The sequence below is a fragment of the Manis pentadactyla genome, chromosome 10 (genome assembly GCF_030020395.1).
Source record: "Manis pentadactyla isolate mManPen7 chromosome 10, mManPen7.hap1, whole genome shotgun sequence".
Lineage (NCBI taxonomy): Eukaryota > Metazoa > Chordata > Mammalia > Pholidota > Manidae > Manis > Manis pentadactyla.
Genome location: NC_080028.1, coordinates 47,328,428 through 47,342,874, shown reverse-complemented (window position 1 = coordinate 47,342,874; position 14,447 = coordinate 47,328,428). Strand labels below are relative to the sequence as shown.

The 14,447-nt window shown below is 38.7% G+C and overlaps 1 protein-coding gene across 1 annotated transcript; it reads left to right on the top strand.

Annotated features, from left to right (window-relative positions):
- Window positions 1-4,513: 4,513 nt before the first annotated feature.
- LOC130679326 (olfactory receptor 6C2-like) lies at window positions 4,514-5,503 on the top strand. The gene has a single exon (XM_057487929.1). It carries the CDS (start codon window positions 4,514-4,516, stop codon window positions 5,501-5,503), a length of 990 nt encoding a protein of 329 aa, XP_057343912.1.
- The last annotated feature ends 8,944 nt before the right edge of the window (window positions 5,504-14,447 follow it).

Here is a 14,447-nt window from a genome sequence, read left to right as displayed (position 1 = left end):
CCCCCAGCAGACTGAGTAGAAGAGCACGACTATCCCTAGTTCTGGAGGAGGAAAGCACCTCCCTACTCAGAACAATCAGAGCTCTTCCAAAACCCAAGGGACGTTCTTTTGTTCTCTATATTAGCTTGTCTTCTCTCCATGACAGAGACCAAGGGAAGTGTTCCCAAGGATTAAAATAAGAAAGGAGTCTCTAATGGGAACCTCTACATGATCTGAAAGTGAGAAACTTGAAGAACTCGAGAGCCGGAGAAAATCCTGGACAGTAAGTGCAGGATGACGATCCTGTTAGACCTGGGCAGTAACACATCTCCTTAACACGACACAGTTAAACACGGTAAGGAGCTGCCAGCCGAAACCACGAAAAAGTATCAAAGAGTAAGTAAGTACCAGAGGTAGAGATGAGAATTACCTTTTCTTTTGAGAGATGAAAGAAAGAAATATTTGTTGGCATTTTTTTCTGTAATGTGGCTAGTTAAGCTTGTTTCAACATTTAGTATGGACGATTATACTAGACATGTTATGAACTCCGCCCGACAGGCATTTGTAAGACGAAGGTCATAGCCAGGGATACGTTTCTGCAGCCCTAAGTAGTCACCATGCAGTACAACTTCAAGAATATAAAGGGATATACCTTCCAAATCCCTGGAATTTATATCTCAAAACAATATTACTCTACTTAAAACTGTCAACATTTTCTAAACTGTAAATATTCTTTTGTGATGAACAATTTAAGTAGAAATACTTCCATCCCTCCTAAGCATTTATTAGTTCACTGGAAAAGTTCCATTAACATCTAAATTACTCAGTGGAGAGTAATCGGGTGCCTGAGTGGAGAGAGGGACCCTTGTTCTTCAGGAAGCGGGGCACAGGAGAGCAAGGCTGAGGGGGCTATTTCCCTCAGGCAGTTTTTGCCTGGTGTGTATTCGATGGATGTGGGGCTGGGTATTAAAAAGGAGATGACAGCAAGGATGTCAATTTTTTGTAACTTCATAGTTTGTTCTACTCATTGCACTTTTTGTAGCCCTGAAGCTGTTGAGAGAGAATTAATTCTTAAATAAACCCAAAATCAAAGGGCAAGGCAAAAAATAAGGCATGGTTAGTATTAGCACAGTATTTTACTCACATTAAAGAGAAACCATTAATAAATTGATCCTATCTAACAGAGACAAAAATAGCATTTGCATATAAGAAGAGGATTGAAGTATACAAAAAAATCTCAGAGAGTTTGAAAACAAAGAATTCTGTTTTTCTTTCACTAAGATGCTGTTTGGTATGAGTGGCTTAAAACGAGACCATTCCTTTGGGAGTGGAAGGTCATCAGAGGAAATACGTTCCATTATTTATTGATTTCCCAGGGCTCATGTCCTTTGCAGGCAACATTTTAAAGCCAACTGAGGAAAAATACATTTCATATAACTAATTAATTGTTTCCTGGGGAGATTTGCCTGTAGGTAATGGAGAAGTAGCAGGAAGGAATTCTCAAGACTGTTTTTCAGATAGGACATATTTTCACTGCTACAATTCTAAGTAATTAGTACAGATTAAGGACAAGGAGTGATTATTGCTCTGTGAACAGAAATGGCACCTTTTCTTCTTACTGAAGAATATACACAATGGTCACAGGTAATATCAACAAAATAAGAGTCAAATATAGGAAAAAGAAACCAGTTAACATGTTACTCATATTTCTTGGTTGTCTGAAATTATAATGTAAAAATATAAATCAAGTGACTGCATGTGACATAGGGACAGAACTAATTAGGAAGGCGTTGTGGGTATATGATAATGGGGCAACAACCTTCCTTAATTGTCTGTGTGGATCTCAGCCATCAATATGACATGAAACTCTTGATTATCATGCTACTAATATTTCTAATTTTTTATATCTTCAATGACATCAAATCCCTTTCGCCGTCTGCCTGGCTCTAATTCTTTAGGTCTGTCTGAATTTAGGAATCTATATTAAGAAAACCCACTTGGTGATCCTATTTCAGAGAGTTGTACACATTTAGATACCTTGTGAAGCACAAATGTTTCTGGAAGAAGAAATTGAACATTATTTGAACAAACACTGAAATAACTACGGTGAATTTTTATAAAAATGAAGTGATTTTCATGATACAGATACTATCCCTGTGCTTTGCACTATACTTAACCACTGGATGGAATACTTTTAAAATAGTTTGTCTCAGCTTTTCCATTAGCCAAGAGGAATTTAAGTCCTGCTGTAGAATTAAGCAGTTTTGCTCTAATAAGAAAGAGAATGAGCCACTCTCCACAGTGTGAGGAGTGAATCTGTAGGCACACAGTAGGTGATGTCAGCTCTGAAGAAGAAAAGAAAGCAAAAAAGTAAAACAAGCATAGTCTCTAAAAATGTTGTATAGTGGTAAATTCTGGGTAATGGGATAAAAATCTAAGTACGTAACAAGCAAGAGGTCCAGGACAGAGATTTCTAGGAATGAACCAACGTACCAACATCACCAGATGGAGAATCACAACATCAAAGGTAAAGTCAAGTTCATAGGCCACAAGAAAATGTCTGGAAAAGGGGGATATACAATGTTTAAAATTGGTACTTTTCAGACCATGTGAATGAGAATGTACATGAAATGACAGTGCAATGAGAAACAGATATGAAAAAGGATGTCGAACCGACAGACCAGAATAGTAATTGAAGCACACAGCTCAGTCTCAGCACACAGACAGCTGTTTTATTTTTCAGTTCACATTTACATAACCCCTTTTGTGTGACAGATATGAGGGAACATAACTATAGACATAATATAGCCTCTATGTGGAGAAGTTTACAGAAACAGAGGATAAATATACATCCACAGAAGTATACAGTGTGATATGTTCCAAGACATTAGAGGCAACAACTGCTTGGAAATAACACAGGATCAGAATCTCACACTCTGGGTGGTAAATGAAGACCTCCTTGAAGAACTGACACCTAAGGAGAGCCCTGAAGGACCGACAGGCACCAGTCAGTCAGAGGATTAGCCCTTGCCAAGGAGACAGCATGTAGAAAATAGGAAGAATTATAATCAGTCAATGTGAGTGGAACTTAAGATCTGAGGAAGAAAGTTCAGGAATTCTAAGTGACGGGAGAGAAAATAAGGAAGGTCCTGTCCAGGAAAAGCCTGGCAAACCACACAAAGGCATTGATCTTTATCCAGAAACAGATAACACTGGGAGACGAGAAGGCTGAGAGGGAGCCTGATCTCACGTTGAGCACATGGCATGTGACATGTCTGTGGAACTCACAACTCCTGACGCATATTAGCAATGCTTTTCTTTGGGAATAGTTCTGGCCTTTGGAATCCATCATAGAAATGACAATGAAATCAATGGCATGGAGTGAAATCACCATGTAGAATATGGAGTAGGAAGAACCACAAACAGAAAACAAGAAGGGAGAGGTCTCAACATAGAATATTGGGGAACAGCAATACTTCATAGACAAATAGTGAGGAGACTGTGTAGGTCTTGAAGGAGGAGAAAATCAAAACGATGACATGGAATCCATTTAAAGAATGGCTGAACTTAAATTTAAAAATATATTGTGGGGATGCCACACAAAATAACTTCAAAAATTGTGCCATGGCTCCAACAGTAGTGAAGTTGCTGCAGGTGTGAAGAAAAATGAAAGTCAAGTCTCGGAGGCTAAAATCCTACATTGAGCGTGGGTACACAGAGAAGGTGCTGACACTCTATCTTTGCAAAGGAATTAAAAACCATAACAAACAAAAAGCACAGCCTAGAAGACTATATTTAGTGATATTAAATGTATTTTTATCTTCGGGGGCTTTCAGAGAAATCGGACGACAGCTAGTAAACTGAAAAATCACCTCCTTGCTTATGAAGATATTCCATTTGTAAATATCTTGAACACAATGGTGTTTTGTACTTTAGTTAAAATAGGTGTACATCAAACCACCTTTAAATTATGAGTAAGGACTACAGACAGAGAAGAATAAAGAGACAAAGGACAATCTCCGGCTCCTGAGTTGTGCATTTTTGTCATTGTTTGTTTTGCAGGATAAATGCATCTTACCCATAATGCAACCAGAGTCACAATTGAAGGGAACACATTTTCTGAATTATCCAGATATGCTCCATTTACAATGTTTGTTGGATAAAGAATGTTTAATTAAACATCAAGTAACACGGTCTTTTTTTCCCTTTATCTCTAAATCTAGTCCATGTAATGAATTATAAAAAAATCAGCAATGCTTTTTAATTTTGAAGGGCAAAGAATGATGTGAGGAAAAGTTGGATTATTTTACAACATGAATTCTGAAGCAATAATCTGTCACTCATACATGAAATATTCAGAAAGATTATTGGACTACTGGCAATGTTGATTATGGTGTGAAAGGGGGAATTTATTGGAGCCTTGTTTGCTTGGCTTTTATAAGCACAGTCTTTTGCTACAGAATTTGAGTATCTATCTCTTCCTGAACTCTCTTTGATACTTACATGCTTACTGAGCAGAGTTCAAAAGCCAGTGATGAGAAACCACACGGCAATAACAACTTTTATCCTGTTGGGACTCACAGATGATCCTCAACTGCAAATCCTGCTTTTTATCTTCCTATTTCTCACCTACATGTTGAGTGTAACAGGGAACCTGACTATTATCACCCTCACATTGGTCGACTCTCATCTGAAAACCCCTATGTACTTTTTCCTCAGAAATTTTTCCTTCTTAGAAGTGTCATTTACCACTGCCTGTATTCCTAGATTCCTGTACAGCATGTCAACTGGGGACAATACCATTACCTACAATGCTTGTGCCAGTAAAATATTTTTTGTTATTCTTTTTGGAGCTACAGAATTTTTTCTCCTGGCAGCCATGTCCTATGACCACTACATTGCTATCTGTGAACCCCTGCATTACACGACCATCATGAACAGCAGAGTATGTAGCTTACTAGTCTTCTGTTGTTGGGGATCTGGCTTGATAATCATTCTCCCACCCCTTAGCTTGGGCCTCCAGCTTGAATTCTGTGACTCCAATACAGTTGATCATTTTATCTGCGATGCAGGTCCCCTCCTAAAGATCTCATGCTCAAATACACATGTAATAGAAAAAGTGGTTATTCTTGTGGCTCTATTTGGACTCATCATCACCCTAGTGTGTGTGATTCTGTCCTACACACACATCATCAGGACAATTCTCAGGTTCCCCTCTGTTCAACAGAGAAAAAAGGCCTTTTCCACCTGCTCTTCCCACATGATTGTCATTTCCATCACCTATGGCAGGTGCATCTTCATCTACATCAAGCCCTCAGCAAAGGAGGAGGTGGCCATAAATAAGGGCATCTCAGTGCTCACCACATCTGTTGCACCCTTGTTGAACCCCTTCATTTATACCCTGAGGAACAAGCAAGTGAAACAAGCTTTTAATGACTCCATAAAGAGGATTGCATTGTTCTCAAAAAAATCAGTTTTGATGAATCAAAGTAAAATGAAAGAAGAAAATACTCTAAATGTTTAACTACAGCTTCTAATTTATTTCAATGCTTTGTGCCTATAATTCAGTCATATTAACCTTATCAGAGACATGTAATACAGCATCCTACACTCACATTAAACAATTTCCTTGTTCTTCTTTGAAACCAAAATTCATAGGTGGTGTTTTCCCTCATTGTGAAAATATAAAACATATTTCCAAGTAATTAAACTTGTTCCTTTCTTACCCAAACTTTTTTTCAGTGCTCTTGTACAAGAAGGAAAGTAATAATATTTAAAAGTATACAAATTATCTAGAAGATACATTTTGTAGTAATAGTACTAGTTTCTTCTCAAAAGCAAAGTTATCAAAATTATCCTAAATAGTAACAGAGTGCTTGTCAATGAAGAAAGAAAAGGAGAAAGAAAGAAATATTAATGAAATGGAGGGACAGAAGGAGGGAGGGATGAAGAAAGGAAAGAAGAAAAAAGATATGGGGGGGGGAACCCAACATGCAAGCAAGCAAGGAAAAGGAGAAAGAGGCCTCTTCTGATAATGCTCCCACCTTTTAAATTACTACCTTTAAAGTAAATCATTACTCCTGCTGGCCAACAGACAGAAAGGACAAAGAATTAATTGTTTAAGAAAAGTTGAAAAGATTACCTCTGACATCAAATTAAAAACACAGAGGAGAGGAAAAAAGATGGCAGCATGAGAAGTGGCAGGAATCTCCTCCCAAAACCACATATATTTTGAAAATACAATAAATACGACTATTCTTAAAAGAGCGACCAGAAGTAAGAGTGCAACAGCCAGTCTACATCTAGGGAAGTCAACATATCACAGAAAAGGGTAAAGTAAAAAAGCCGTGACCTGGTAGGACCTGAGCACTCCACCCAACCCAGCTTCCCGGCGGGAGGAAAAGAATCAGTGCATCAGGTAGTGGACGCACAGGACTGCTAAATACCCAGCTCTATAAATTGACCCCGGGAGCACAGATCTACATTGCATGTGCTCTGGAGATTAGAGGGGTTGGAAAACAAAGTAGAGAATAAGACTGGGAATAGGTTCCCAAAACCAGCTACCCTGGGACAAAAGAAAAGGAGATGCTTTGAAAGCTTCCCAACAGTCAGAAGGCTGCTAAAGCAGCAAGGCTTTAGGAGAAGGAACAGGCAGACAAAATCACCCTGGCACACTCAGCTCCACAGGTTGGGAACTATCAGGAGCTTCAGGCACTCCATCACCCTGGTTGGCAACACAGCTCTGAGGTCATTCTCTGGGATAAGCAGCCTGCCACTCCTTCTTCCCCACTGGCACCTGTGCACAAACCCGCTGTAGTCACCATTGCTGCAGACCCCCTGGAGGGCAACCCTGCCTTCAGCAACCACACTGCTTACACAGAGGCTTCTTCCTAAGCACAGCGAACTAGCCCAGACAGCAGAGACAGGCACTGTGAGTGGGAAGCACAAAAGGGCTTTGCCCTCCCTGCAAACACATGTGCCACTCGTCTGTGAGCCCTGCCATTGCCTGGTCAGTCAGGAGGGCAGCCCCGCCAATAGAAGTTTGGGGGATTAACCCAGAAGCTGCTCCCTGCATGCAGCTAACTGGCCCAGACAGTGGAGAGAGGCACAGTGACTGAGAAGCACAAAAGGGCTTTGTCTTCACAGCAAAATGCACGCGGCTTGCCTGCAACCCCTGCCAACAACCTAGACCATCCCGAGGACCACCCCCCCCATGGCAGTTTACGGGATTAACCCAGAGGACACTTGCTGCATGTGGTTAACCAGAACAGACAGTGGTGACAGGAACTGCAACCAGGAAGCAGGAAGGTAGATTGTCCTTCCAGCTGACACCCACGCTGCTCACCTGCTACCATTTCCATCACTCTAGGACTATGAAAAGGCAGAAGAACCTTATTCATCCAAAATGCCTCAAACATGAGAAAGAGGGCTTGGTGAAACTGAAATCATCAATCTTCCTGAAAAAGAATTCAAAATAAATGTTCTAAGCATGTTAATGGAGCTACAGAAAAATATTTGAAAGCTAAGGGACAAATTCAGGAGGGAGATAGACACCTTAAAAAATACAGTACCTGAACTGAAACAAACAATGGTGGGATACAAAAGAAAATTAGATGAGGTAGAGGAGATGGTACATGGAATAGAAATTAGAGAACAGGAATACAGAGAAGCTGAGGCACAAAGAGAAAAAAGGACATCTAGGAATGAAAGAATATTAAGAGAACTGTATGACCAATTCAAATGGAACAATATTCACATTATAGGGGCACCAGAAGAAGAAGAGAGAGTAAAAGAGATAGAAAGTGTCATTGAGGAGGTAATTGCTGAAAACTTCCCAAATCTGGGGAAGAAAATAGTCTCTCAGGCCATGGAAGTCCACAGATCTCCCAACACAAGGGACGCATGGAAGACAACACCAACACATGTAATAATTAAAATGGCAAAGATCAAGGACAAGGACAGAGTATTAAAAGCAGCCAAAAAAAATAGATAACTTACAAAGGAAAACCCATCAGGCTATCATCAGACTTCTCACCAGAAACCACACAGGCCAGAAGAGAGTAGTATGATATATTCAGTGTAATAAACAGAAGGGCCTTGAGCCAATAATACTTAACCAAGCAAGATAATCATTTTAATTTGAGGGAGGGATTAAACAATTCCCAGACAAGGAAATTTGAGGGAATTTACCTCCCACAAACCATCTCTACAGTGTATTTTAAAGGGACTGTTCTAGATGGAAGTGTGCTTAAGGTTAAATAGCTGTCATAAGAGAAAATAAAACCACAACAAAGGAAGTAGAGTTATTAAATACTAACCAAATGCAAAATAAAATCAGCTACCGAAAAAGTCAGTCAAGGGATAGACAAAAAGTAGAGAAGATGACACCTAGAAAGTAAAGAGAGGAGGTGGAAGAAAAAGAAGGGGAGAAAAATGAGTATTCAGATTCTGTTTATAATAGTGTAATAAGTAAGTTAAGGTAGAATGCTAGATAGTAAAGAGGGTGCCCTTGAACCTTTGGTAACCACAAATTCAAAGACTACAATGGCATTAAGCACATATCTATCAATAATCACCCTAAATGTAAAAGGACTGAACACACCAATCAAAAGACATAGAGTTACAGGCTGGATAAAAAAGCAAGACGCATCTATATGCTGCCTACAAGAAAATCACTTCAAACCCAAAGACATACACAGACTAAAAGTAAAGAGATGTGAAAAGATATTTCATGCAACTAATAGGGAGAAAAAATCAAGAGTTGCAGAACTTGTATTAGACAAAATAGACTTCAAAACAAAGAAAGTAACAAGAAACAAAGAAGGACATTATATAATGATAAAAGGGTCAGTTCAACAAAAAGATATAACCATTATAAATATCAATGAACCTAACATAGGAGCACCCAAATATGTGCAACTAATACTAACAGAATTAAAGGGAGAAATAATGTGCAATGCATTCATTTTAGGAGACTTCAACACACTACTGACTCCAAAGGACAGATCAACCAGACAGAAAATTAGTAAGGACAAGGACACAGAGGCACTGAACAACACATTAGAAGAGATGGACATAACAGACATCTATGGAACACTCCACCCAAAAGCAACAGGATACACATTCTTCTCAAGTGCACATGAAACATTCTCCAGAATAGATCACATACTACACCAGAAAAAAAGCCTCAGCTATTTTCAAAAAGACTGAAATTGTACCAACCAACTTCTCAGATCACAAAGGTATGAAACTAGAAATAAATTGTACAAAGAAAACAAAGAGGCCCACAAACACATGGAGGCTTAACAACATGCTCCTAAATAATCAATGGATCAATGACCAAATTAAAACAGAGATCATGCAATATGGAGACAAATGAAAACAACAGCTCAACACCCCATCTTATGTGGGACACAGAAAAGGAAGTTCTAAGAGAAAAGTATATAACAATCCAGGAATATTTAAAGAAGGCAGAACAATCCCAAATGAACAGTCTAAATTCACAATTATTGAAACTGGAAAAAGAAGAACAAATAAGGCCCAAAGTCAGTAGAAGGAAGGACATAACAAAGATCAGAGAAAAAATAAATAAAATTGAGAACAATAAAACAATAGAAAGAATTAATGAAACCAAGAGTTGCTTCTTTGAGAAAATAAACCAAATAGATAAACCCCTAGCCAGATTTATCAAGAAAAATGAGAATCTAAATACATCAACAGAGTCAGAAATGAGAAAGGAAAAATCACTATGGGCACCACCAAAATACAAAGAATTACTAGAGAACACTGTGAAAAATTATATGCTAACTCACTGGATAACCTAGACGAAATGTACAACTTTCTAGAAAAATACAACCTTCCAAGGCTGACCAAGGAAGAAACAGAAAATCTGAGCAGACCAATTACTAGTAATCAGATTGAATCAGTAATCAAAAAAATACCCAAGAACAAAATCCCCTGGCCAGATGGCTTCATCACTGAATTTTATCAGACATTTAGAGAAGACACAATACCCATTCTCCTTAAAGTTTTCCAAAAAACAGAAGAGGAGGGAATACTTCCACACTCATTCTATGAAGCCAGCATCACTCTAATACCAAAACCAGGCCAAGACACCACAAAAACAGAAAACTACAGACCAATATCCCTGATGAACATAAATGCAAAAATACTCAACAAAATACTAGCAAACCAAATTCAGAAACACAAGAGGATCCTACATCATGATCAAGTGAGATTCATCCTAGGGATGCAAGGATGGTACAACATTTGAAAATCCATCAACATCATCCACTATATCAATAAAAAGAAAGACAAAAATCACATGATCATCTCAATAGATGCTAAAAAACTTTTGACAAAATTCAACACCCATTCATGATAAAAACTGTCAACAAAATGGGTATAGAGGGCAAATACCACAAAATAATAAAGGCCATATATGACAAAATCACAGCCAACATCATACTTAACAATGAAAAGCTGAAAGCTTTTCCTCTAAGATCGGGAACAAGAGAAGGAAACCCACTCCCCCAACTTTCATTTAACATAGTACTGGAGGTCCTAGCCACGGCAATCAGACAACACAAAGAAATAAAAGGCATCCAAGACTGGTAAAGAAGAAGTCAAATTGTCATTGCTTGCAGATGACATGTTATTGTACATAGAAAATCCTAAAGAATCCACTTCAAAACTACTAGATCTAATATCTGAATTCAACAAAGTTGCAGGATACAAAATTCATACACAGAAATCTGTTGCATTCCTATACACTAACAATGGACTAGCAGAAAGAGAAATCAGGAAAACAATTCCATTCACAGTTGCATCAAAAAGAATAAAATACCTAGGAATAAACCTAACCAAGAAAATGAAAGACCTATACCCTGAAAATTACAAGATATTCTTGAGAGAAATTAAAGAGGATACTAATAAATGGAAATTCATCCATTCTCTTGGGTAGGAAGAATTAATATTGTCGAAATGGCGATCCTGCCTAAAGCAATCTACAGATTCAATGCAATCCCTATCAAAATACCAACAGCATTCTTCAACAAACTGGAACAAATAGTTCTAAAATTCAGATGGAACCACAAAAGACCCCAAATAGCCAGAGCAATCCTGAGAAGGAAGAATAAAGTTGGGGGGGGATCTCACTCCCCAACTTCAAGCTCTACTACAAAGCCACATTAATCAAGAAAGTTTGGTACTGGCACAAGAACAGATCCATAAATCAATGGTACAGACTAGAGAGCAGATATAAACCTACACATACATGGCCAATTAATATATGATAAAGGAGCCATGGACATGCAATGGGGAAATGACAGCCTCTTCAACAGCTGGTGTTGGCAAAACTGCACAGCTACATATAATTAAATGAAACTGGATTACTGTCTAACTCCATACACAAAAGCAAACCTGAAATGGATCAAAGACCTGAATGTAAGTCATGAAACCATAAAACTCTCAGAAGAAAATATAGGCAAAACTCTCTTGAATATAAACATGAGCAACTTTTTCAAGAACATATCTCCTCGGGCAAGGGAAACAAAAGCAAAAATGAACAGTTGAGACTATATTACACTAAAAAGCTTCTGTACAGCAAAGGACACCATTAGTAGAACAAAAACGCATCCTACAGTATGGGAGAATATATTAATAAATGACATATCTGATAAGGGGTTAAGGGGTTGACATCCAAAATATATAAAGAGCTCATGCACCTCAACAACCAAAAAGCAAATAACCCAATTAAAAAATGGGCCGAGGATCTGAATAGACAGTTCTCCAAAGAAGAAATTCAGATGGCCAACAGGCACATGAAAAGATGCTCCACATTGCTAATCATCAGAGAAATGCAAATTAAAACCACAATGAGATATCACCTCATCCCAGTTAGGATGGCCAACATCCAAAAGACAAGCAACAACAAATGCTGACGAGGATGCGGAGAAAGGGGAACTCTCCTACACTGCTGGTGGGAATGTAAGTTAATTTAACCATTGTGGAAAGCAGTGTGGAAGTTCCTCAAAAAACTCAAAATAGAAATGCCATTTGACCCAGGAGTTCCACTCCTAAGAATTTACCCTAAGAAAACAGGATCATAGATTCAAAAAGACATATGCACCCCTATGTTTATCACAACACTATTTACAATAGCCAAGATATGGAAGCAACCTAAGTGTCCATCAGTAGATGAATGAGTAAAGAAGATGTGGTACATACACACAATGGAATATTATTCAGCCAGGAGAAGAAAACAAATCCTACTGTTTGCAACATGGATGGAGCTAGAGGGTATTATGTTCCATGAAATAAGCCAGGCAGAGAAAGACAAGTACCAAATTATTTCACTCTTCTGTGGAGCATAACAACAAAGCAAAAACTGAAGGAATAAAACAGGAGCAAACTCAGAGAACCCAAGAATGTACTAATAGTTACGAAAGGGAAAGGGACTGGGGAGAGTGGGTGGGAAGGGAAAGATGAGGGATTTAAGGAGCATTATGATTAGTGCACAAACTATAGGGGGCATGGGGAAGGCAGTATAGCACAGAGAAGACAAGTAGTGACTCTATAGCATCTTACTATGCTGATGGACAGTGACTGTAATGGGGTATGTGGTGGGGACTTGTTCACAGGGGGAATGCAGTAACCACAGTGTTGCTCATGTGAAACCTGAGCCTAAGATTGTATATTAACGATACCTTAATAAAAAAAATTAAAAACCCAAAGATTGTTTGTCTTAAAATTTAAAGATAGGCTTTGAAATCACCATTTAACACTCTTTTAAATTATTTCTAATGACATAATTTTGAAATCCATTGCTTTTTTGGAACTACTAATGATATGTCAAACTCTTTTCAATCATTATTATTAATGCCTTTAAATATGTTATAGCTTTGAAAATATACACAGCAGAAGATAGACTAAATTGATCAGTATAACATAGGTAGCATGTCACGAAGCCTGAATTCTGATTTAAAGTCATGTTCAGTTCGCTACAGTCCACTACCTTTCAAGAAGCCATGCAGTTTTGGAGAGGGCAGAAGGAGAAGACACTGGAATTGGAACTTTACAAGCTGGCATACTTGCAGGATGTTCTCTCTGCAATAATGTACTCCTAGTTCATCAATTTATCTTCTTTTTATTGAAGTATTGTTGATAATCATATATTGGTTTCAATATACAACACAGTGGTTCAACATTTTCCCGTATTACTAAATCCTCACCCTCTCTTGTATATCATCTTGTCTTTGCATATTACATTACCGACATCTAAGAAGAAAAGTAAATTGACTCAACATTTTAGAATTTATGTAATGTATTTTATGTACCATATTCTCTCCTGTGGTAGCATATTTAAGATTTTCTATTTTGTTAAGTGGAACTCCAGTGGAAAAAAAGTTACCAGCCCAGGGCAAATAACCTCCAAAGCTGAAATCAGTTCAAGGGAGAAATCAAGTGGGAGAAACCCATTTATTGCCTATAAGCAGTCATCCACTTCTGCCCACCCATGTCTCTCATGACCTGGCTTTAAAAGAGAGACCCCACCTTACCTCTCAGGTCCAGATACACCCTTCCACCACCCCTACCCTTGTAAACACCTGTTGATATGGAGATGGTCTACTTCTATCCACCCCTTGGAAACACTTATTGATATGGAGATGCACTAAGGCCACCTAAGAGATTCTGGAAATACTGCAATTTTACCCACAGCCACCCCTCAAGAAATCTCACCTGACAATCTACTTGCTCTCCATCTTCCATAATGGCCCCTATGTGAGAAAACGGGAGCATGGTAACCAGACTAATAACATACAATAACAAGATCAATAAAGTCATGATAATCCTCAAGCTGGAGGATTCAGCTAGGTTCAAAGTCCTATGCAGATAAATTCCATAGGTCACCCATTCCGCAGTTGGACAGTTGGAATGGGTAGGGAGTACAGAGCACTCTTCATTTGGCAGCCACAGCCAGGGGTGAGTCCAGGCCACAGAGGCTGTAGAAGAAAATAATCTTAAGGATTTAATGACATGTTTTAATGACACCAGCATAAGCAAATCTTGTCCATCATTTAGGAGGAGAGTGGTACAGTGATAGGTTGGTGGCAGGAATGGGATCTTGTCCTCATCTAATACAACAGACCTTCACACCCATATCTGTGGGAGTTATAGATGGGTCAATATATAGTGCTATGGGAGGTACATGCATTGGCCATAAAGAGAAAACAAAACTTCCCTGTAAGATGCTCTTACCACCTTGACGTTTTGGGTGCACTACCGTGATCCTGCCTTGTCCTGGCTTCAGTAACTCCTCCTTGGTTTGCACATACATTTGTACAGGAAAGCCATCAATGTGTGTTAGCATGGCCACAGGGCTCAAGGCTCCTTTTCAGGAATCCTCATTCAAATGCCGTAGCACTGTCCATAAGCAAAATGACCAGCCCCATAGACTACTGGTGTCT

Bases quoted from the DNA above. Each gene is read 5' to 3' on its own strand.
- LOC130679326 (XM_057487929.1), top strand. From the start codon at position 4,514: ATGAGAAACCACACGGCAATAACAACTTTTATCCTGTTGGGACTCACA.